The sequence below is a fragment of the Triturus cristatus genome, chromosome 8, assembly GCF_964204655.1.
Source record: "Triturus cristatus chromosome 8, aTriCri1.1, whole genome shotgun sequence".
In the NCBI taxonomy this organism is placed as follows: Eukaryota; Metazoa; Chordata; class Amphibia; order Caudata; family Salamandridae; genus Triturus; species Triturus cristatus.
Genome location: NC_140591.1, coordinates 884,656,158 through 884,675,708, shown reverse-complemented (window position 1 = coordinate 884,675,708; position 19,551 = coordinate 884,656,158). Strand labels below are relative to the sequence as shown.

The window sequence follows — 19,551 nt, the reverse complement described above, 5'->3', positions numbered from 1 at the left end:
GCTTGCTTATGTAGTGTCTTTCTACTAACATTTATGTGGATATTATTAACTGTCATTGTACCTATTCTAATGGAAACTAATAACGGAAACAATACCAATGATGTAATAAGTGAAAGAGTGAGTGATGTTACTAAAGAAACCCCTAATACTAACAGAACAAATAGATGGAAGTATTCTCAATCATGATAAATAAATAAGTTATTTCTCGTTGAATGTTTTTACTAAATTGTTGTACGAATATGTTAACACAATGAATGTGAGTAATTGTTATGTGTGCATGCAATTACCTTCATCTGTCTCAGAGGGGGTGACCTATCAGCACCTACCTTTAACATATGGTGTGTCTTGCAGTGTTTTAACCAGCCTATTTTATGTAACGGGGAAGCTGGAGTATCATTATTCCAATATAGATTTAGTATTTTCAGAAATACCCATTATAAAGGAGCTGAACAAGGTTTTAAGTAGCAAAAATGCACGATATATGGGAGAATTCTTCCATATCACTTAGACACTAGATATAGAATATGCTTATAAAAATAATCTAACATGTAGTTTGTGGATTGAAGAAAAAGTATTCATAGACATGGTAGAAAATAGAAGAGAAAGTTTCCAAAGAAAAGCTGCTGAACAAAAGTCACAGGTAGCACCGTGGGCCTTTAGAGAGGGAAATTATGAGAAAGGCTAGACATACGCTGCAATGTCCCTGAATTGGTATCAAAAGGGAAAATCTGTTTGCTTATACTGAAAACTAACTATAACAATTATTTCATTGGTACCAGTGAATGCGAGCATACTTTCCAAATTACTGGAGGTTGGGGATTGAAGGGTGGAACTGATCCTGTTTTCCCAGGAGTTTATTATGTGTGTGGTAAGAAAGCCTATTACAGATTACCTGCACATTGGTATGGTAGTTGTTATTTTGCAATTGTTTTCCCGAAGGTCTACCATGTAGACAGAAATAACAACAGAATCAATTAAATAAAACAAAGACTAACACGTAATAAGAGAGCGAGTTTTTCAGAAATAGTAGGGGACATATTTGCTGCACTGATTCCATCAGTTGGAGTCTGTGAGAAGGACGAGGACTCGGCCCAGCGGAAGTGGGACAAACGGACTGGGACGCAAGGGGGGAACCGGAAGTAGCCAGTGGTCTAGTTGCGCTGGGGAAGCGTGACGTCAGGACGTCGGCACAAACGGAGGACAATAAGGTTGGAAAGTTTGAAACAAGAGGACGGAACAGCGCGGATGTGGAGAGCGACGGAGAAGCCAGGAAAATGGAGCCAAGGAGTCGAGGAGAAAAAGACGAGGCACGCAAGGAGCAGAACGGAAGAGCCCCTGAAGACCCGAAGAAACCGAAGACAACAGAGGCAAGCATGGAGCAGAACGGAAGGACCCCCGAAGACCCGAAGACACCGGAGATAAAGTACAACGCTAACAAACCCGACGGCCCAAAGGAGGGAGAGGACGCCCCGGGTCCCAACGCCACGGCCCTGCTTACAGGCCGTGGCCCAAGGCAAGTGTCATTAAGGGGATCATTTTGGTAGGGTTGGTGGGATGACACAGGGAGATAGTCCACTGCTTGTTCCTGCCGGCATTTCCAACACACACGTCCTTCACTCCCTAAACGATCCCTTCCCTGTTTCCGCACGTTTGGTGATGGTAGCACGGTAAACCTAGATACGGACGGACATTAGCTAATCCTGGCATTTTCTTTGTTCTCCCTTTCCCCTTCTTTGGAGCACGCGGGAAGAAAACAAGACCCAAAGAGCTGGAAGTCAAGGACTCCCCGGAGTGAGGAGCGGGCCCACACCAAAATTCAACTCTTAAGTCCGGATACTTTTGTTTTCTTTTTGGAAAACCTGTCCAGCTACTTTTTTTTTTGTTTTCTCTTTACTTTTTTTTTTATTTGAAGACCTGTCCAGTATATGGAACTGTTAAACCTCACTTTAACTGCAGAAGTTTCTGCAAAATAAAAAATAATCCTTTTGTTGAAGTCCACCTATTGGCTATGTCCTGTTCATACTCCTTTGTCTGGCCCTCGAGCCACCTACAGAGTCGTTCTGAAATCACACAAAATTCTAAAATTGTCCACAGTGGTTGATCGTTTATCAACAGATACTGCTGGTGAGTTCTTGATGATTGACCCGGAAATGGTTGCAATCAGATCAATGGTTTTGCAAAATCGACTTGCCCTTGATATCTTATTGGCAAAAGAGGGTGGAGTCTGTGGCATGTTGAAAATTCAACACTGCTGCACTTATTTCCCTGACAAAAGTAAAGGTATTTAAGGATATATTATGAACATTACAAAAATACATGAAGACTTGACCCAACTGGAGGTTGACGGTGTCTAGGAGAAACTTGGTAAGAGTTTCTCTTCTGTAGGTAAATGGTTTTCTACATTTGAAAGTAGCTTATTAGGAAAATAATAATGCCAATCATTTCAGTAGCTGGAGTAGCCTTAGTAATAATAACAATATATGAGAGTTGTAAGTGTAAGTGTGGAAGAAAAGAAATGACAGAAACCAATAACAAACGAAACGCAAGAAAGAGACAAGCATTGGTATAGCCACTAGGTCTCGCCTTTGGGACCTTTTAAGTGCTTAGCCATGCAACAGTTGCATAACTAAATACTTATAAGGTCCCAAAAGCGAGACCTATTGGCTATGCCAAGCGGCTGTGCGGCCGTGAAAGTGATCGCGATCAAACATCAAAGTGAAAGTAATCGCGGTCAAGTACGGCGCGCGCGCCAGCGCACATGCACTGTAGGTCTAGGCTGGCCTGGTAGCACTTTTTGGAGCCCTCTCAAAAAGTCTTGCCAGACCAGCGCATGCGCTGGGTCAGGCGAGACCTAAAAAAGGGATGAGATAGAACTAGAAGAGATGTAAGGAGATTACTATGACAAAATGAAAGATTTAGATGAGAGTTTGATGAAAAGGGAAAAGAGTACTGATCTTTAGAAAACTAAAGATAGCACTTGGTATGATGGGCATTTTATGATGGCTCCAGAAAGCCATCAGAGGGGGGATTGATGGAGCAGGATTTTACAAAAAAGAAACCTGCGCGGATTAACACCCTCGTAATATATACTAATGATGTGCAGTGGAAAATTAACATGCAAATCACATGAACATGGGGAAACTGCTTTGAGCATGCGTGCACTAATGTGAACTAATGCATGAAAGAACTAGGCTGTATTCTACATTTGCGTTTCGAAAGAAACAAATTAATGCATGGCTAGGCCGCATTTCACATCTTGCTTTAAAATTAATAATAAGTAATGCCGCTTTTGCTTTAAGTTTCTGCTACGAACATATTAACAGGGGATAGTGCAAAGGTGGGTGGTAAACCGTGAAAAGTGTATTTCCATGTAATTAATGAATGTGTATGTTTCATTCGCCATAGTGAGCCGAATGGGCCTGTAGTTTCTTAAATTGACCGGATAGATAAGGGGTTGGAAAAGTGAGCAAGAATGACCTGATAAAACAGACAGAAGCACTGAGTGCTGCAAAAGAGGAATTAAAGTCCAAGGTTGTTCGGCTCAAAGAACATTGTTCGCCTGCCAAAGGATGAGACTGGCCATGGGACCCAAGACTTTTTTCTCGGACGTGGCTGAGAAAATTATGTGAAAATAATGAAATGTAACAAATACTAAATTTTATAAAATTGTCGAAAATTATGTAATGTGAAAGAATGTAGAACAATGAGCATGTAGGAATATGAATGAAATCACGGTGGTGTGATACACCACCTCCCAAACCAACCAATGAAAAGTCAAATCCTGTGAATTGTTTCAACTAATATGGGTTAGATATTTAGGTTTTAGGGTATAACTGAGGTGCCTTTGGGGGTGTGGTTTAGGCTTAGCTTGGATCAGGTCGAGTGTAGAGGAGAGAGGGGTGATTTCCGTTGCTGTCCGTCGGTTTGAAGAAAGGCCTAGCTGTTCTTGTCCCTGTCCTGTTACCGATTACTGGAAACTTTGTTCCCTGACTTTTTTTCAGGGGACCCCCGCTATCTCCTTGGCCAGGCAGGTGGTATTTCACAGATCCTTTGGGTTTGTATTTTTTTTCTGACTCGTACTTTGCATAATTATTTGCAAATGTATTTTTGTCTCTGAAACTTATGTATCTTCATCTATCCACTCCTTCATATGCATATCGTACATTGATGAGGAGTACGACACTGTTGCATTTTTCTGATTGTTTTTCTCTCCCTTCGTGAGATTCTTTGTTTGCATTGTAAAAAACCAATGAAATTCCACGTTATAGTTAGATCAGGTAACTATAACTTGCGCGCCCACAATAAACTGCTGATGACGTCACATATTACATCACTCATGACATGGTCAGTGACATCACTCTTCACATCAATGATGACATCTGAAATGACACATTGTGGATTGCGGTCGCGCAAGTTATAGTTACCTGATCTAACTATAACGTGGAATTTCATTGGTTTTTTACCAGTGAAATGTACAGCTAACTATAACATGTGTGAAACCTATGGTTTTTTAAGTGAATATATATATATATATATATATATATATATATATATATAATCTCTATCAATCTCCACCAAATACCCCTCCAGTAGAAAGAAGTAAGAGGCCACTCGGGGAATTCCTTTGGAAGCTCTTTAATTGACAGCTTGGGCATGATGCATTTCGGCATTTGCTGCCTTTGTTGGATGCCGCTGCTACCGGGATGCTGCTCCACCCACGCCTTAAAGTGTCCTGCAACACTCCCATTGGTGGGAAGTGCGCCTGCCCCTGATCACATGGTCGCACACCAGCTGCAGCATGATTATCACTACAACTCCCAGAGTTCACCTTTCCTGGGTAAGTATTGCGGCGGCAAAAAAGGATGACTGGATGGAAAACAACCCGTTTGGACTGCTACTATGCAGGGCAAGGCACGGAGTGTCCGAATAAAGAGTCCCGGTTTGTGGTGTGTCATAGGGCTTCCTTGGGTCCCCTTTACGTTTCAGCCCCTCATGTAGGTGTCGGCCAGTAGGTAGTTATAGTTAGGACCTATTTTCCATAGGAAATCCGCAACATTCTATTCCCAATAACTTTGGTGACGATTGACGAATCTTCGCGAAATTTTCAAAACTTTTGGCCAGCTCCGTTCCGCTCCGATCCTGAAAGTCACGGGAGGATTCGTGTAGCGGGGGCCGAGAAAAAAGGGGGGTCCCAAAACATGTTTTCCCCATGCAATTTCCCATAGGACCTTTAGCCGCAGCTACAGCCCGAACTGCTGAACGGAATTACACCAAATTTGGCAAAGAGGTAGTCCTCAGTTCAGACTCGTGCCTTTTGCTTAAATGGTGTCAATCTGTTCAGTAGTTCCTGAGAAAATCAAAATCACATATATATCTGGGCAGAGCCTAACCCCACATCTCATCGTGAGATCTGATTGGCTGTCAGTACGTCATCCAAGAAGTGTTGGCAGCCATCTTGGGACCAATATACATGATAGTACCTCATTAAAAAGCATTGCAGTTAATAGAAGGTTTTAAGACTTTAGTTACATTATAAATCATGTGTTGATGGTATACTCATTTTAGGAATTCTGGTGTGTTCTAAGGTGATTTTACCACGTGAAAAAGCCTTCTGCTGGGATATCATGAATCATGTTTGAGAGAAAAATATTTTCTCATGCTTTTCCCACAGAGGTTTGGAAGGTGATCTATAAGCTAAACTGACAACATATTTTCTGTAAATTCACATTATCTTTCTCAGTCATGTGAGAATGAAGTCTGACATTGTCAGTAAAACATGTACATCCAACAAGGGCAGAGACTGTCAGTTGATTCCTTTGTGTTCTACTGCAGCCTCCCAGAGTGTTCTAAAGAACAACTAGAGCGCTAACAGTCTGAATTTATGGCAAATGTGTGACACATCTGAATGCCTTCTTGATGGAATCAAAGAAAAAAACTGAAAGTAATCCTACTGAGGAGACTGTAGTAAATGAGGAAATTAGGAAACTTCATAACAAATAAGTCTCCCAAGATGGCCACCAGAGACAAAAGAGCCCAAATGTAGCCCAAATATCACCCAGCTGTAGCCCAATGAAAGAATGTCCCAGAGTGTTCTAAAGAACAACTAGAGCGCTAACAGTCTTACTTATTACAAAAGTATGGCACACCTGAAGCCATCTTGATTGGAATAAAGTGGTAAAACTTAAAACATTTTATTTACAAATGAACAAAATGAGGGGGTTCATTTTGCCATAGAAATTATGATTAGTGCTGCAGAAAGAAAAATTAGGGCACATTTTGACTTCTCAAATCCTCTTCTATTTCATTAAAAAAATTCTGACATGCAGACTGAAACATGCACTTTGAATACCAGCAGCAGACTTCCCTGGTGAGCAGTAGGTTTACTACAGTGAGCTAATGAGCAACTAGAGTGCTAACATTCAGAATTTTGGGCAAATGTGTGACACATCTGAATGCCTTCTTGATGGAACCAAAGTAAACAAGCATTGAAAATGCAATAGGTTTCGCCCTCGTTTAAGTTAAAGCAATTCGGTTTGTAATTAGGTGGCTTTTTAGCTTTGCTTTTATTAGTGTTTTTCAGACTTTCATGTACATAACATGCATATGTATGCATATATGTATATGTATATGTATGCATGCATTTATATTTATACAGATATGCAGAATATATATATATATATATATATATATATATATATATATACACACACACACACATATATATAAATGCATATGCATATATATATGTGTGCGTGTAGAGAGAGGTAGAGGTGTAGAGGTAGACAGAGAGGTAGAGAGAAGTAGAGAGTAGAGGGTGAGTAGTAGAGAGTGAGTAGAGTAGTAGAGAGAGTAGCAGAGAGTAGTAGAAAGTAGTAGAGAGTGGGTAGTAGAGAGTGAGGAGTAGAGAGTAGCAGAGAGTGAGTAGTACAGTGAGTAGTAGAGTGAGTAGTAGAGTGAGTAGTAGAGTGAGTAGTAGAGAGTGAGGAGTAGAGTGAGTAGTAGAAAGTAGTAGAGTGAGTAGTGGAGAGTAGTAGAGTGAGTAGTGGAGAGTAGTAGAGTGAGTAGAAGAGAGTAGTTGAGTAGTAGAGAGTGAGTAGCAGAGAGTGAGTAGCAGAGAGTGAGTAGCAGAGAGTGAGTAGCAGAGAGTGAGTAGCAGAGAGTGAGTAGCAGAGAGAGTAGCAGAGAGAGTAGCAGAGAGAGTAGCAGAGAGAGTAGCAGAGAGAGTAGCAGAGAGTAGCAGAGAGTAGCAGAGAGTAGCAGAGAGTAGCAGAGAGTAGCAGAGAGAGTGTCGAGAGTGAGTAGTAGAGAGTGAGTAGTAGAGAGTGAGTACTAGAGAGAGTACTAGAGAAAGTACTAGAGAGAGTACTAGAGAGAGTAGTAGAGAGAGTAGTAGAGAGAGTAGTAGAGAGAGTAGTAGAGAGAGTAGTAGAGAGAGTAGTAGAGAGTGAGTAGTAGAGAGTGAGTAGTAGAGTTAGTAGAGAGAGTAGTAGAGAGTAGTAGAGAGAGAGTAATAGAGAGAGAGTAGTAGAGGGAGTAGTAGGGAGTAGTGAAGAGTGAGTAGTAGAGTGAGTGGTAGGGAGAGAGTAGTAGGGAGAGAGTAGTAGGTAGAGAGTAGTAGAGAGAGTAGTAGGGAATAGTAGAGGAGTAGAGAGTGAGTAGTAGAGCGTGAGTAGTAGAGGGTAGTGGAGTAGTGGAGACTGAGTAGTAGAGAGTAGTAGAGAGTGAGTAGCAGAGTGAGCAGTAGGGAGAGAGTAGTAGAGAGAGAGTAGTAGAGAGAGAGTAGTAGGTAGAGAGTAGTAGAGAGAGTAGTAGAGAGTGAGTAGTAGAGTTAGTAGAGAGAGTAGTAGAGAGTAGTAGAGAGAGTAATAGAGAGAGAGTAGTAGAGAGAGTAGTAGGGAGTAGTGAAGAGTGAGTAGTAGAGTGAGTAGTAGGGAGAGAGTAGTAGAGAGAGTAGTAGGTAGAGTAGTAGAGAGAGTAGTAGAGAGAGTAGTAGAGAGAGTAGTAGAGAGAGTAGTAGGGAATAGTAGAGTAGTAGAGAGTGAGTAGTAGACCGTGAGTAGTAGAGCATGAGTAGTAGAGCGTGAGTAGTAGAGGGTAGTGGAGTAGTGGAGACTGAGTAGTAGAGAGTAGTAGAGAGTGAGTAATAGAGTGAGTAGTAGAGAGTGAGTAGTAGAGAGTGAGTAGTAGAGAGTGAGTAGTAGAGAGTGAGTAGTAGAGTGAGTAGTAGAGTGAGTAGTAGAGTGAGTAGTCGAGTGAGTAGTAGATGGCGAGTAGTAGATGGCGAGTAGTAGAGAGTTAGTAGAGAGTGAGTAGTAGAGAGTGAGTAGTAGAGAGTGAGTAGTAGAGAGAGAGTAGTAGAGAGAGAGTAGTAGAGAGAGAGTAGTAGAGAGAGAGTAGTAGAGAGAGAGTAGTAGAGCGAGAGTAGTAGAGAGTGAGTAGTAGAGTGAGTGGTAGAAAGTAGTAGAGAGTGAGTAGTAGAGAGTGAGTAGTAGAGTAGTAGAGAGTGAGAAGTAGAGAGTAGTAGAGTGAGTAGTAGAGAGAGTAGTAGAGCATGAGTGGTAGAGAGTAGTAGAGTGAATAGTAGAGAGTGAGTAGTAGAGAAAGAGTAGTAGGGAGAGTAGAAGGGAGTAGTAGGGAGTAGTAGAGAGGGAGTAGTAGAGAGAGTAGTAGAGAGAGTAGTAGAGAGAGTAGTAGAGAGAGTAGTAGAGAGAGAGTAGTAGAGAGTGAGTAGTAGAGAGTGAGTAGTAGAGAGTGAGTAGTAGAGAGTGAGTAGTAGAGAGTGAGTAGTAGAGAGTGAGTAGTAGAGAGTGAGTAGTAGAGAGTGAGTAGTAGAGAGTGAGTAGTAGAGAGTGAGTAGGAGAGAGAGAGTAGGAGAGAGAGAGTAGGAGAGAGAGTAGTAGAGTAGTAGAGCATGAGTGGTAGAGAGTAGTAGAGAGTAGTAGAGAGTGAGTAGTATAGAGTAGTAGTAGAGAGTGTAGTAGAGAGAGTAGTAGAGAGCAAGTAGTAGAGAGCGAGTAGTAGAGAGTGAGTAGTAGAGAGTGAGTAGTAGAGAGTGAGTAGTAGAGAGTACTTGAGAGCGAGTAGTAGAGAGTAGTAGAGAGCTAGTAGTAGAGAGAGTAGTAGAGAGAGTAGTAGAGAGAGTAGTAGAGAGAGTAGTAGAGAGAGTAGTAGAGAGAGTGAGTAGTAGAGTGAGTAGTAGAGTGAGTAGTAGAGTGAGTAGTAGAGTGAGTAGTAGAGAGTGAGTAGTAGAGAGTGAGTAGTAGAGAGTGAGTAGTAGAGAGTGAGTAGTAGAGAGTAAGTAGTAGAGAGTAAGTAGTAGAGAGTAAGTAGTAGAGAGTGAGTAGGAGAGAGTAAGTAGTAGAGAGTAAGTAGGAGAGAGAGAGTAGGAGAGAGCGAGTAGGAGAGAGAGAGTAGGAGAGAGAGAGTAGGAGAGAGAGAGTAGGAGAGAGAGAGAGTAGGAGAGAGAGTGTAGGAGAGAGAGTGTAGGAGAGAGAGAGAGTAGGAGAGAGAGTAGTAGAGTAGTAGAGCATGAGTGGTAGAGAGTAGTAGAGTGAGTAGTATAGAGTGAGTAGTGTAGAGAGTAGTAGTAGAGAGAGAGTAGTAGAGAGAGTAGTAGAGAGCAAGTAGTAGAGAGTGAGTAGTAGAGAGTGAGTAGTAGAGAGTACTTGAGAGCGAGTAGTAGAGAGTGAGTAGTGGAGAGTGAGAAGCAGAGAGTAGTAGAGAATGAGTAGTAGAGAGTGAGTAGTAGAGAGTGAGTAGTAGAGAGTATTAGAGAGTGAGTACTAGAGAGTGAATAGTAGAGAGTGAATAGTAGAGAGTGAATAGTAGAGAGTGAATAGTAGAGAGTGAATAGTAGAGTGAGTAGTAGAAAGTGAGTAGTAGAAAGTGAGTAGTAGAAAGTGAGTAGTAGAGAGAGTAGTAGAGTAGTAGAGAGTGAGTGGTAGAGTGAGTAGTAGAGAGAGAGTAGTAGAGTGAGTAATAGAGTGAATAGTAGAGAGTAGTAGAGTGAGTAGTAGAGAGAGAGAGTAGTAGAGAGAGAGTAGTAGAGAGAGAGTAGTAGAGTAGTAGAGAGTAGTCAGTCAGTGTCAGTCAGTCAGTGTCAGCTAGAGCAGCTCAGCTGACCTGGTTCTCTGGCTCTAAAGCAGCTCTGCTGACCGTGTTCTCTCCCTTTAAAGCAGCTCTGCTGACCTGGTTTCTCTGGCTCTACAGCAGGTCTGCTGACCTGGTTCTCTGGCTCTAGAGCAGCTCTGCTGACCTAGTTCGTAGGCTACAGAGCAGCTCTGCTGATCTGGTTCTCTGGCTCTACAACAGCTCTGCTGACCTGGTTATCTGGCTCTAGAGCAGCTCTGCTGACCTGGTTCTCTCCGTCTGGAGCAGCTCTGCTGACCTGGTTCTCTCCCTCCAAAGCAGCTCTACTGACCTGGTTTCTCTGGCTCTGCTGACCTGGTTCTCTGGCTCTAGAGCAGCTCTGCTGACCTGGTTCTCTGGCTCTAGAGCAACTCTGCTGACCTGGTTCGCTGGCTCTAAAGCAGCTCTGCTGACCTGGTTCGCTGGCTCTAAAGCAGCTCTGTTGACTTGGTTCTCTGGCTCTAGAGCAGCTCTGCTGACCTGGTTCGCTGGCTCTAAAGCAGCTCTGCTGGCCTAGTTCTCTGGCTCTAAAGCAGCTCTGCTGACCTGGTTCTCTAACTCTAGAGCAGCTCTGCTGACCTGTTTCTATGGCTCTAAAGCAGCTCTGCTGACCTGGTTCTAAGGCTCTAGAGCAGCTCTGCTGACCTGGTTCTCTGGCTCGAAAGCAGCTCTGCTGGCCTAGTTCTCTGGCTCTAAAGCAGCTCTACTGACCTGGTTCTCTGGCTCTAAAGCAGCTCTGCTGACCTAGTTCTTAGGCTCTAGAGCAGCTCTGCTGACCTGGTTCTCTGGCTCAACAACAGCTCTGCTGACCTGGTTCTCTGGCTCTAAAGCAGCTCTGCTGACCTGGTTCTCTGGCTCTAGAGTAGCTCTGCTGACCTGGTCCCTTGGCTCTAAAGCAGACCTGCTGACCTGGTTCTCTCGCTCTAAAGCAGTTCTACTGACCTGGTTTCTCTGGCTCTACAGCAGCTCTGCTGACCTGGTTCTCTGGCTCTACAGCAGCTCTGCAGACCTGGTTTCTCTGGCTCTACAGCAGCTCTGCTGACCTGATTCTCGGCCTCTAGAGCAGCTCTGCTGACCTGGGTCTCAGCCTCTAGAGCAGCTCTGCTGACCTGGGTCTCGGCCTCTAGAGCAGCTCTAGAGCAGCTCTGCTGACCTGGGTCTCGGCCACTAGAGCAGCTCTGCTGACCTGGGTCTCGGCCTCTAGAGCAGCTCTGCTGACCTGGGTCTCGGCCTCTAGAGCAGCTCTGCTGACCTGGGTCTCTGGCTCTAAAGCAGCTCTGCTGACCTGGTTCTCTGGCTCTAAAGCAGCTCTGCTGACCTGGTTCTCTGGCTCTAAAGCAGCTCTGCTGACCTGGTTCTCTCCCTCTAAATATCTCTGCTGACCTGGTTCTCTGGCTCTAAAGCAGTTCTGCTGACCTGGTTCTCTGCCTCTAGAGCAGCTGTGCTGACCTGGTTCTCTGGCTCTAGAGCAGCTCTGCTGAGCTGGTTCTCTGGCTCTAGAGCAGCTCTGCTGACCTGGTTCTCTCCCTCTAAAGCAGCTCTGCTGACCTGGGTCCCTGGCTCTAGAGCAGCTTTGCCGACCTGGGTCCCTGGCTCTAGAGCAGCTCAGCTGACCTGGTTCTCTGGCTCTACAACTGCTCTGCTGACCTGGTTTCTCTGGCTCTACAGCATCTCTGCTGACCTGGTTCTCTGCACTCACGATGCACGCACCCGACTTCGCGAAGATATATTTAATAATATAAGTTTATTATAAGTACATATATGTTATTTTTATGACTATCTTAGATAATCTCTTGCCCTAATATGTATATTAAAGACACATACATATCATTTTGGAACATAACATTTTTTTGCGGGAGTTGTGTACCCAGCGCGCCCCAGCACGTGTATGACATCACGCGGGACCCGCCACCGCGCAAGCATCTCGTACCGTTATGCGCATGTGTCGCAAATGCGCAGGAGTCGCGGACTGGTCGCATACCAATCGCGCACATCACGTAATATTTAATGTATATGATGTAACTGAAAAACACGCAGCCGTCGCACACCGTACGCGGATCCTTCACGACTTTTCGAAAATAGCGGCTAGAATCCGCAAACCTGCCGTTATGTGTACGCTTTGAGTGCGCTTCTCCGAAAAAAGAAAATATAAATATATTAATTTTGCAATTTTCAGAAAAATATATAATGTTATTTAATGAATAAAATATTTATAAATGAACAGTTAAAAAACTGTAGATAATCAGTACAAAAAATAGGTATAACTACTATCACACTTAAAACTTAGCATTTAAAAAACCTTTGAAATTCACTGAAAAAAACCATAGGTTTCAGAGACGTTATAGATAGAAATTAGCATTTAAAAAAGCTTCGAAATTCACTGAAAAAACCATAGGTTTCAGAGACGTTATAGTTAGAAATTAGCATTTAAAAAACCTTAGAAATTCACAGACAAAAACCATAGGTTTCAGGGGTGTTATAGTTAGCTGGCCATTTCACTCGTACAAAACCATAGAAATTCCTCAATTATAGTTAGTTCTGCTAACTATAACTCACGCGCCCGCAATGCACTGCTGATGATGTCACATATTGCATCATTCATGACATGGTCAGTGACATCACTGATGATATCTCAAATGACATCACTGATGACATCACTGATGACATCATCCACGTGACAATCTGATACACCTCATCATACACTAGTATAACCTTTCATCACTCGCTGTAAAATACAGAGTACCATATTTGAAACCATTGACACACCAATACCAGTTACTACATACCCACTCACTGATTCCTAAGTCTACACACACAACTACCCATTCAACAACAGAATCATTTATACATGCAGTCACTAATTAATAGAACACTATCAAATGCACTTATACACATATATAGACATTGACACATCAGCAGTCATCTTAGTCGGTTATGCAGTCATCCTATTCACTCATGAAAAAAATTAATCACACTTACACAATTATCCAACAACACCTCATTTATTCAAACACATAGTAACTCATAGTTAATATGTTAAAAAATCACCATTACAATTATACACTCATTCATATAATTACTCTCACAATCACTGACTCTTACACATACTTATTTATATACACCAACCCTCACATACAATGCCTTTTATTTTTTTACTTTGTTGAACTAAAATATATATTCACTCACCAACACACAAATAAATACACTCAGTCATCCAAACAACTGTTTCCACATGCACTCTTAAACCTATACACCTAGTCAATCAACCATTCACACATCTATGCATAGAGTTACACACACCCCATCCAACCACACACAAACTCAGTGTCCCATACACATACTCACCCAACTAATCAATAACTAATATACACACTCATGTAGTTAGTGACCAACTGATGCAGCATGTTATACAACAACAGAGACAGTGATGCACACATTCACATAGTTTAGTTACTAATCCATGTATTAAGTGAGACACTTTTAATTACTCACTTAAATAGACAGTCAGACAGCTACTGAATCCTCCATCCAGACAGTGATATATCCACTCAATCTTCAATACAGATTGGTATACATATATAATACATATTTAAATTTCAAACTAAACTACATTCACTGGATGATGTCATCAGGGATGTCATTTGAGATGTCATCAGTGATGTCACTGACAGTGGCGGCTGGTGACATTTGAAAGTGGTGTGGCGTAAAAGTGACGCCCAAGTGCACCACAGTGAGCGAGCCCAGCGAGAGTTTGAGGAGCTTCTCCCCAAGAATTTTTTTTAAAGGATTCGGCAAATGGTGCATTTTTAAGCAAATTTGAGAAAGCAAGAAGGTTAATAAAGGAATTGTGAAAGTCTAGTTATTACATCGCACTTTCCCATTCTGGAACTGAGCCCAAGGCAATGGTAGTAATGCGCAGAGTTAATAAGCCTGCTGCAAAGAACATGTACCATGCAGATCACAAAAGTGCATATAATGTAAATAGTTCAGTGGGTTACTGCTTTTGTCATAGTCATGCTTTTGTTACTTGCAGTTTAAAAGTTACAAACCTAACATAGTGAATAGAGCTAGTAATTGTCATCAGAGAGCTGCACACAAATTGCAAGGCATTCGTTAGATCGTTATGATTTTCATTATCCTAATGTTGCTAAAAAGGGTTCATTTGGCTAGAAATTAATTCTTTATTTGTAAAGTCAATACAACCATGGTATTACAACTGGTTTTAAATTAGACATTTGTGCTGCTCCAGACCAAACAGTCAGCCTTAAACTATACTGCCTACGATTATGGATGACATGTGACACCTGCACCATGTAGTCCTCTTTGTTTTATGTAACATTCCCTATGCAATAATTTACACATGTATGCCATTGTCTCTGTATAATGTGTATGAGACGTAAAGGGCTCTGAAACCCTACACTACACAGCACTATAAAACAAAACAAATGCATGTGAGAGAGGGGCTGTGGGGAGATGAGGGAGGAGGGTCTGTAGGAGCATAGTAGATGCATAGAGACAAGAGAGTCCCAGGTAGATTCGCCTTACAATGATTGCATGTAAAGATGCAGCTTGTCTTAGCTCACTGTAATTCAATGTATGCCTCAAAAATACTATTTGTGCTTTTTATATAGGTCACAGTGTGACCTATATAAAAATCGCTGGAATTTATGGCCTGACAGAGAAGTACATAGTATAATTTTGATCTTACTGGCGATACAAGTACCACAGACAGTGCGTGGCTGGGATAGTATGTGAACACTGGGTCATACTTTGCATCTCACACAGTGCAATACTGGGATAGTGCGTGAACATAGGAGCAAATGTTGCACCACATACAGTGCAATGTACACCGGGGCACAAGGAGTTAAAACAGTGCATTGCAGTAATAACCTTTGGGCACAAGGAGCACACAAAGGGCATTACTGGGATAGTGTGTTAACACCGAGCCTTTGGGCACAAGCAGCTCAAACAACGTTGCACAACAAGTAGTGGCGGTGCATTTACTGAGGCAGCCTGAGGCACAAGGATAACAGCACGTACAGCCCGTGTGCAAGAGAGGCTTAACAGGGATACTGCTGCGACAGCTAGCGGGCACGAAAATGCGCACCACTAGAAAATGTGTTGGCACAGAGAGCACACACCGGGCATTACTGCGACAGTCTGTGGGCACAAGGTGCGCACAAACAGGGAAGAAAGAACACGCTCGGAAGCAGTATAATCAGTACAGTGGATGCAAGTTTCTGTGCTGCCTAGACACCAGTCAGTCGCCTTATTTTGCGCAACACGCGGCCTCCTATCGAGTTCCTCGCCAAGTCCCCCCCTTCGCCCCCAGTGCCCAAACTGGAACTCGGGCGAATGCGATCCCCGGCTCAGACTTCGGTTCTGTGCGCCGACTTCAAACACCCGGATGACAGGACCCCGCCTGAGCCTTCCACCAACATTTTTCCAGTATTAAAATAGTTTATTCCCAAACGTTTCAGCTTCGTCACGTTTGCACATCCTTAAAAAAATACCGACTTTTACATATAGTTTTGTCCTACTACGCCCAAAAGTTACCACTCTGATTCAGTCGCGGCTCGTGTCGTGGGGGGGGGGGGGGAGGGGAGGGGAGGGGGTTGTTTAAATAAAATCCTACCTGAGCAGGTCCGGGTCCGTGCCGCCTCGGGTCCGTTCTGGCGCCTACACTCACTGGAACAGCCCATCACTGCTGGCAAGACCCCTCTCAGCCAATCCTGGTGCTGGAGTAGCACCGGGATTGGCTTAGAGCAGGCTTACGCTCCGCCTGCCTACCCATTAGGAGACCGAGGTTTGAGCCTTGGCTCAACCCTCGCTCTCCTAATGGGCATGCGCCAGCCTTTGGCAACACAAGTGCGCATGACTGGGCACAGTGCAAAAATCGCCCTCCGTCCCCACTCATGCGCACTTGCGCTGCTGGCTGCCTGTTGCCCCAGACAATGCCTGTCAGTCAACATGACGCCAGACCGCCCACCCCCTTCAGACTCTGAAGGGGGTGGGCGGTCCAACGTCATACTGACTGACAGTTCTCCCTCAGCGTCTCTGAACTTATGTAAACTGAGAGTTTACTTAAGTTCAGAGACGCCGAGGAAGCTGCGGGCGCGGGCGCAACGCCCCAACGCCCCCAATGGACGCACCGCCACTGGTCACTGACCATGTCATGAATGATGCAATATGTGACATCATGCGCAGTGCATTGCGGGCGCGCGAGTTATAGTTAGCAGAACTAACTATAACAGAGGAATTTCTATGGTTTTGTACGAATTAAATGGCCAGCTAACTATAACACCCCTGAAACCTATGGTTTTTTTCTGTGAATATATATATAGTTAAGTATTTAGAAATGTTAAACATGAATCTGTGAAGGAAACAATTTTCACGTCATTAAAACTTGGCCCCCAGCGCAACAGGGATTTATGAGTTGGGTGAATGTGTATGGGCCATTTAAATTAAATATTAGTGAGTATCGATCCCTGATAAACTTTAGCGCTGGATCATCCACAAGCCCCATTATGCATACATGTATGTATGTGTGATGACATGTCTCTCTTGCCTGACAGCTAAAGCCGTCTGTAAGCGACACCTAAAAAACATGCAGAAGGTTGATACTTTAAGGTCCAGGAGCACAGGGGGGATACAGAAAGATCTCAGAGGATTGTTGTTTTTTTTTTTATTGCTTTTAAACAGAAAGGTGGGAATTCAGACATACTCTTTGGTTCAACGTGTTGCGCTAGCTGTCAGGGCAGACAACTCAACCCTCCCATACTGAAACAGACTCACTGTTGGCCAGTCTCAATTGTCCAACTGCTCTTTTTAATTCGACACATTGCAGTCACTTTCCTCTTGGCCACAAACAAACAACAACATGTGGTCCATCACTGGCATAGCTCTCAAGCCATCCTTTCCTCTTGGCCACAAACAACAACATGTGGTCCATCACTGGCATAGCTCTCAAGCCATCCTTGTTTGAACGGTCCACGCTCCATTCGACCTAGTAACTTAAACGAATAATAGCAGTTCCACTTATGAAACAACATAATCTTTATTCCGACACATACGGTTAGGTAGAAAGTTTCGTTACAAGGCAGAGCACCATGACAAGTTGAATGACCCGGACAGATCGACGGCTGTATTTTATTTAGGGCATATTCAGACACCCATGCACATACCCAACCAGGGGCAGCAACTTACCAAAGTCCAAAAACTGCTTGATGGAGAGCGGGGAGGGCGAGAAGCGCGAGTAATGCTCTAGCTGTTGCGAAATGGCCACGCTCTTCTGCAGCAGTCCGAACAGCTTCATAGTAACGCCGGTCTCCTCTGCTCACCTGAAGAGCAGCAGCCAGGTGCCGCCCCGGGGAGGGCAAATACTGCGATGGTCAAGGGACACTGGAAGAGGCTGGGTGTGATTTTTTTTTTTGTAGTAGCACTGAATCCAGAGGACAGGAATATCACAGGTACACTTTTTGTTTGGATGAACAACGCCGGATGGCCCTACTCATAACTGAGGAAAATACAGACACGAACTTCTATTGCCCTTTTGCACTGCCCTTACTGTCCCAGGTACACCGGCGACCTCCTCATGTTGGCCCCTCCCCCTTTTCACTTCCCTTTGCGCTTCCCCTCTAAAGAGAAACACGGTCGTGTATTGATTCAGAAGCCTCGCGTAAGCGCCAGCACGGGGGTAAGACAGAATAGTGAGTGGTTTGTTTTAAATGAGTTGAAGATAGGCATTCGGAATCCTCTATAAAATCTACAAACCATTCTTGAGCTATGAATGTTTGCCTGACCCTAACATGGCTGACATCATTACGTCAATACAGTATGGTTTCTGTTGTTACGGAAGCAATGTCTTTCTTCGATGTCCCTATGTGTGCATTCGGTTTTTCTTTAAATATGTAACACATGTTCGGATGAAACGCAACGCCAGTATTTTGTGAACGGGGCCTGTTAATCATTCGCGACATAGGCAACCACTAAACAAAAAAAATCAATTTTAAAAAGCCTCGTATAAAAAAGAAGAAAACAGATTTGAAAGGCAAAATACATCTTATTGCTTAAACTGATGTTACATTTTCCCACACGCAAATTATGGTAACTAAATATTTTTATATAAACAATATAACAAACAGGCCCTATTAGTTTCGAAATGGCCGCAGTCTCCGATTGACTTCATAATTACTTTTAGCATCACATTCTTGTTCCTCTGAATTCTCTTTAAACATGGCGACCAGTTAGAGCCTGTAAGCCATGCAGGAGGCTGAAGTTAGCTCTTTATTCCGCCAGCATCTTATTCTCAGGGTGAAGTTAGCTTCTTATTCCGCCAACATCTTACTCGCTGGTGAAAGCATCTTATTCGGCCAGCATTTTATTTCTAGGCAATATTTTAAATAAAATAGAACCTTAAATAATTAAACTAACTCTATTTTATAGGAATTTGCATTACCATACTATGGATATATAATTTTTCTGTCACAACACTATTACGCCTATTAGGATTTAGTCTGACAAAAGCCAGATTTCCACCTAAACATGGGATAACTTTGCCACACTCAAAATTCATATTTATGTTAAGAAATGGAACACCCCTTAACAATACCTGCATGTAAACAGTCTGGGTCGATTATAATTTGTGGCACTATGTGGTTCGCCCTAACCTCAAGGTATCCCTTAGGAGTTCTCTCAGAAAAAGTAATGATACTTTTCCTATAGGAAATTCACATTGGCTCCAAACATTTTAAACACGCTACCTCTCCCTATAAGCGCCATAAGGACTTTGACTGAGCCAAGCAATGTTTCCAACTCTGTACACTGTGCCACCCTCAAGCCAATGCATTCCTATGCAATAATAGACAAAAAAAGTAATCATCCTTTCTCCCATCAAGATCAATATGGTTACCAATTTTCAAATTGATCCTAATAAAGAGATCACCCCTCTACACTACCTGTATGTAAATTGACTGAGCCAAGCAAAATGTATAACAACAGGTGCCACCAAACAGGGTGCCCTCACCTCAATATATTTTGATGCAATTACGTCTGAATAGGTATTTGCAGGTTTCTTATAGGAAAATCACATTGGCTCACAAATATGTATTTTGTTTTTCAAACACACCACATCCCCCTACAAGGTTCATAAGGTCTTAAACTGAGCCAAGCAATGTTTCCACCAAAACATGGGCCCACTGTGCCACCCACCAGCCAATATATTCCTATGGTGTTATAGGCAAATAAGTAACCATCTTTTCTCCTATGAAGATCAACTTGGCTCACCAATTTTCATATTGATCCTAACAAAGAAGGCACCCCTCTACACTAACTATCTGCAAAATGTGTCCCCACAGGAGGCAGCAAACTGGTTCCCCTTACCTCAATGCATTCCTATAGATTTACATCAGAATAAGTAATTGT

The 19,551-nt window shown here is 43.1% G+C and overlaps 1 protein-coding gene across 1 annotated transcript in view; it reads right to left on the bottom strand.

The window, feature by feature from the left end:
- Nucleotides 1-17,948, bottom strand: part of LOC146805219 (pyruvate dehydrogenase (acetyl-transferring) kinase isozyme 3, mitochondrial) — a 1,482,095-nt gene extending 1,464,147 nt beyond the window's left edge. The window contains exon 1 of the mRNA XM_085622419.1: nt 17,335-17,948. Within this exon, the coding sequence (XP_085478545.1) occupies nt 17,335-17,443 (109 nt within the window). The 5' untranslated portion in view covers nt 17,444-17,948. The remainder of the gene's footprint in view (nt 1-17,334) is intronic.
- Nucleotides 17,949-19,551: the final 1,603 nt, after the last annotated feature.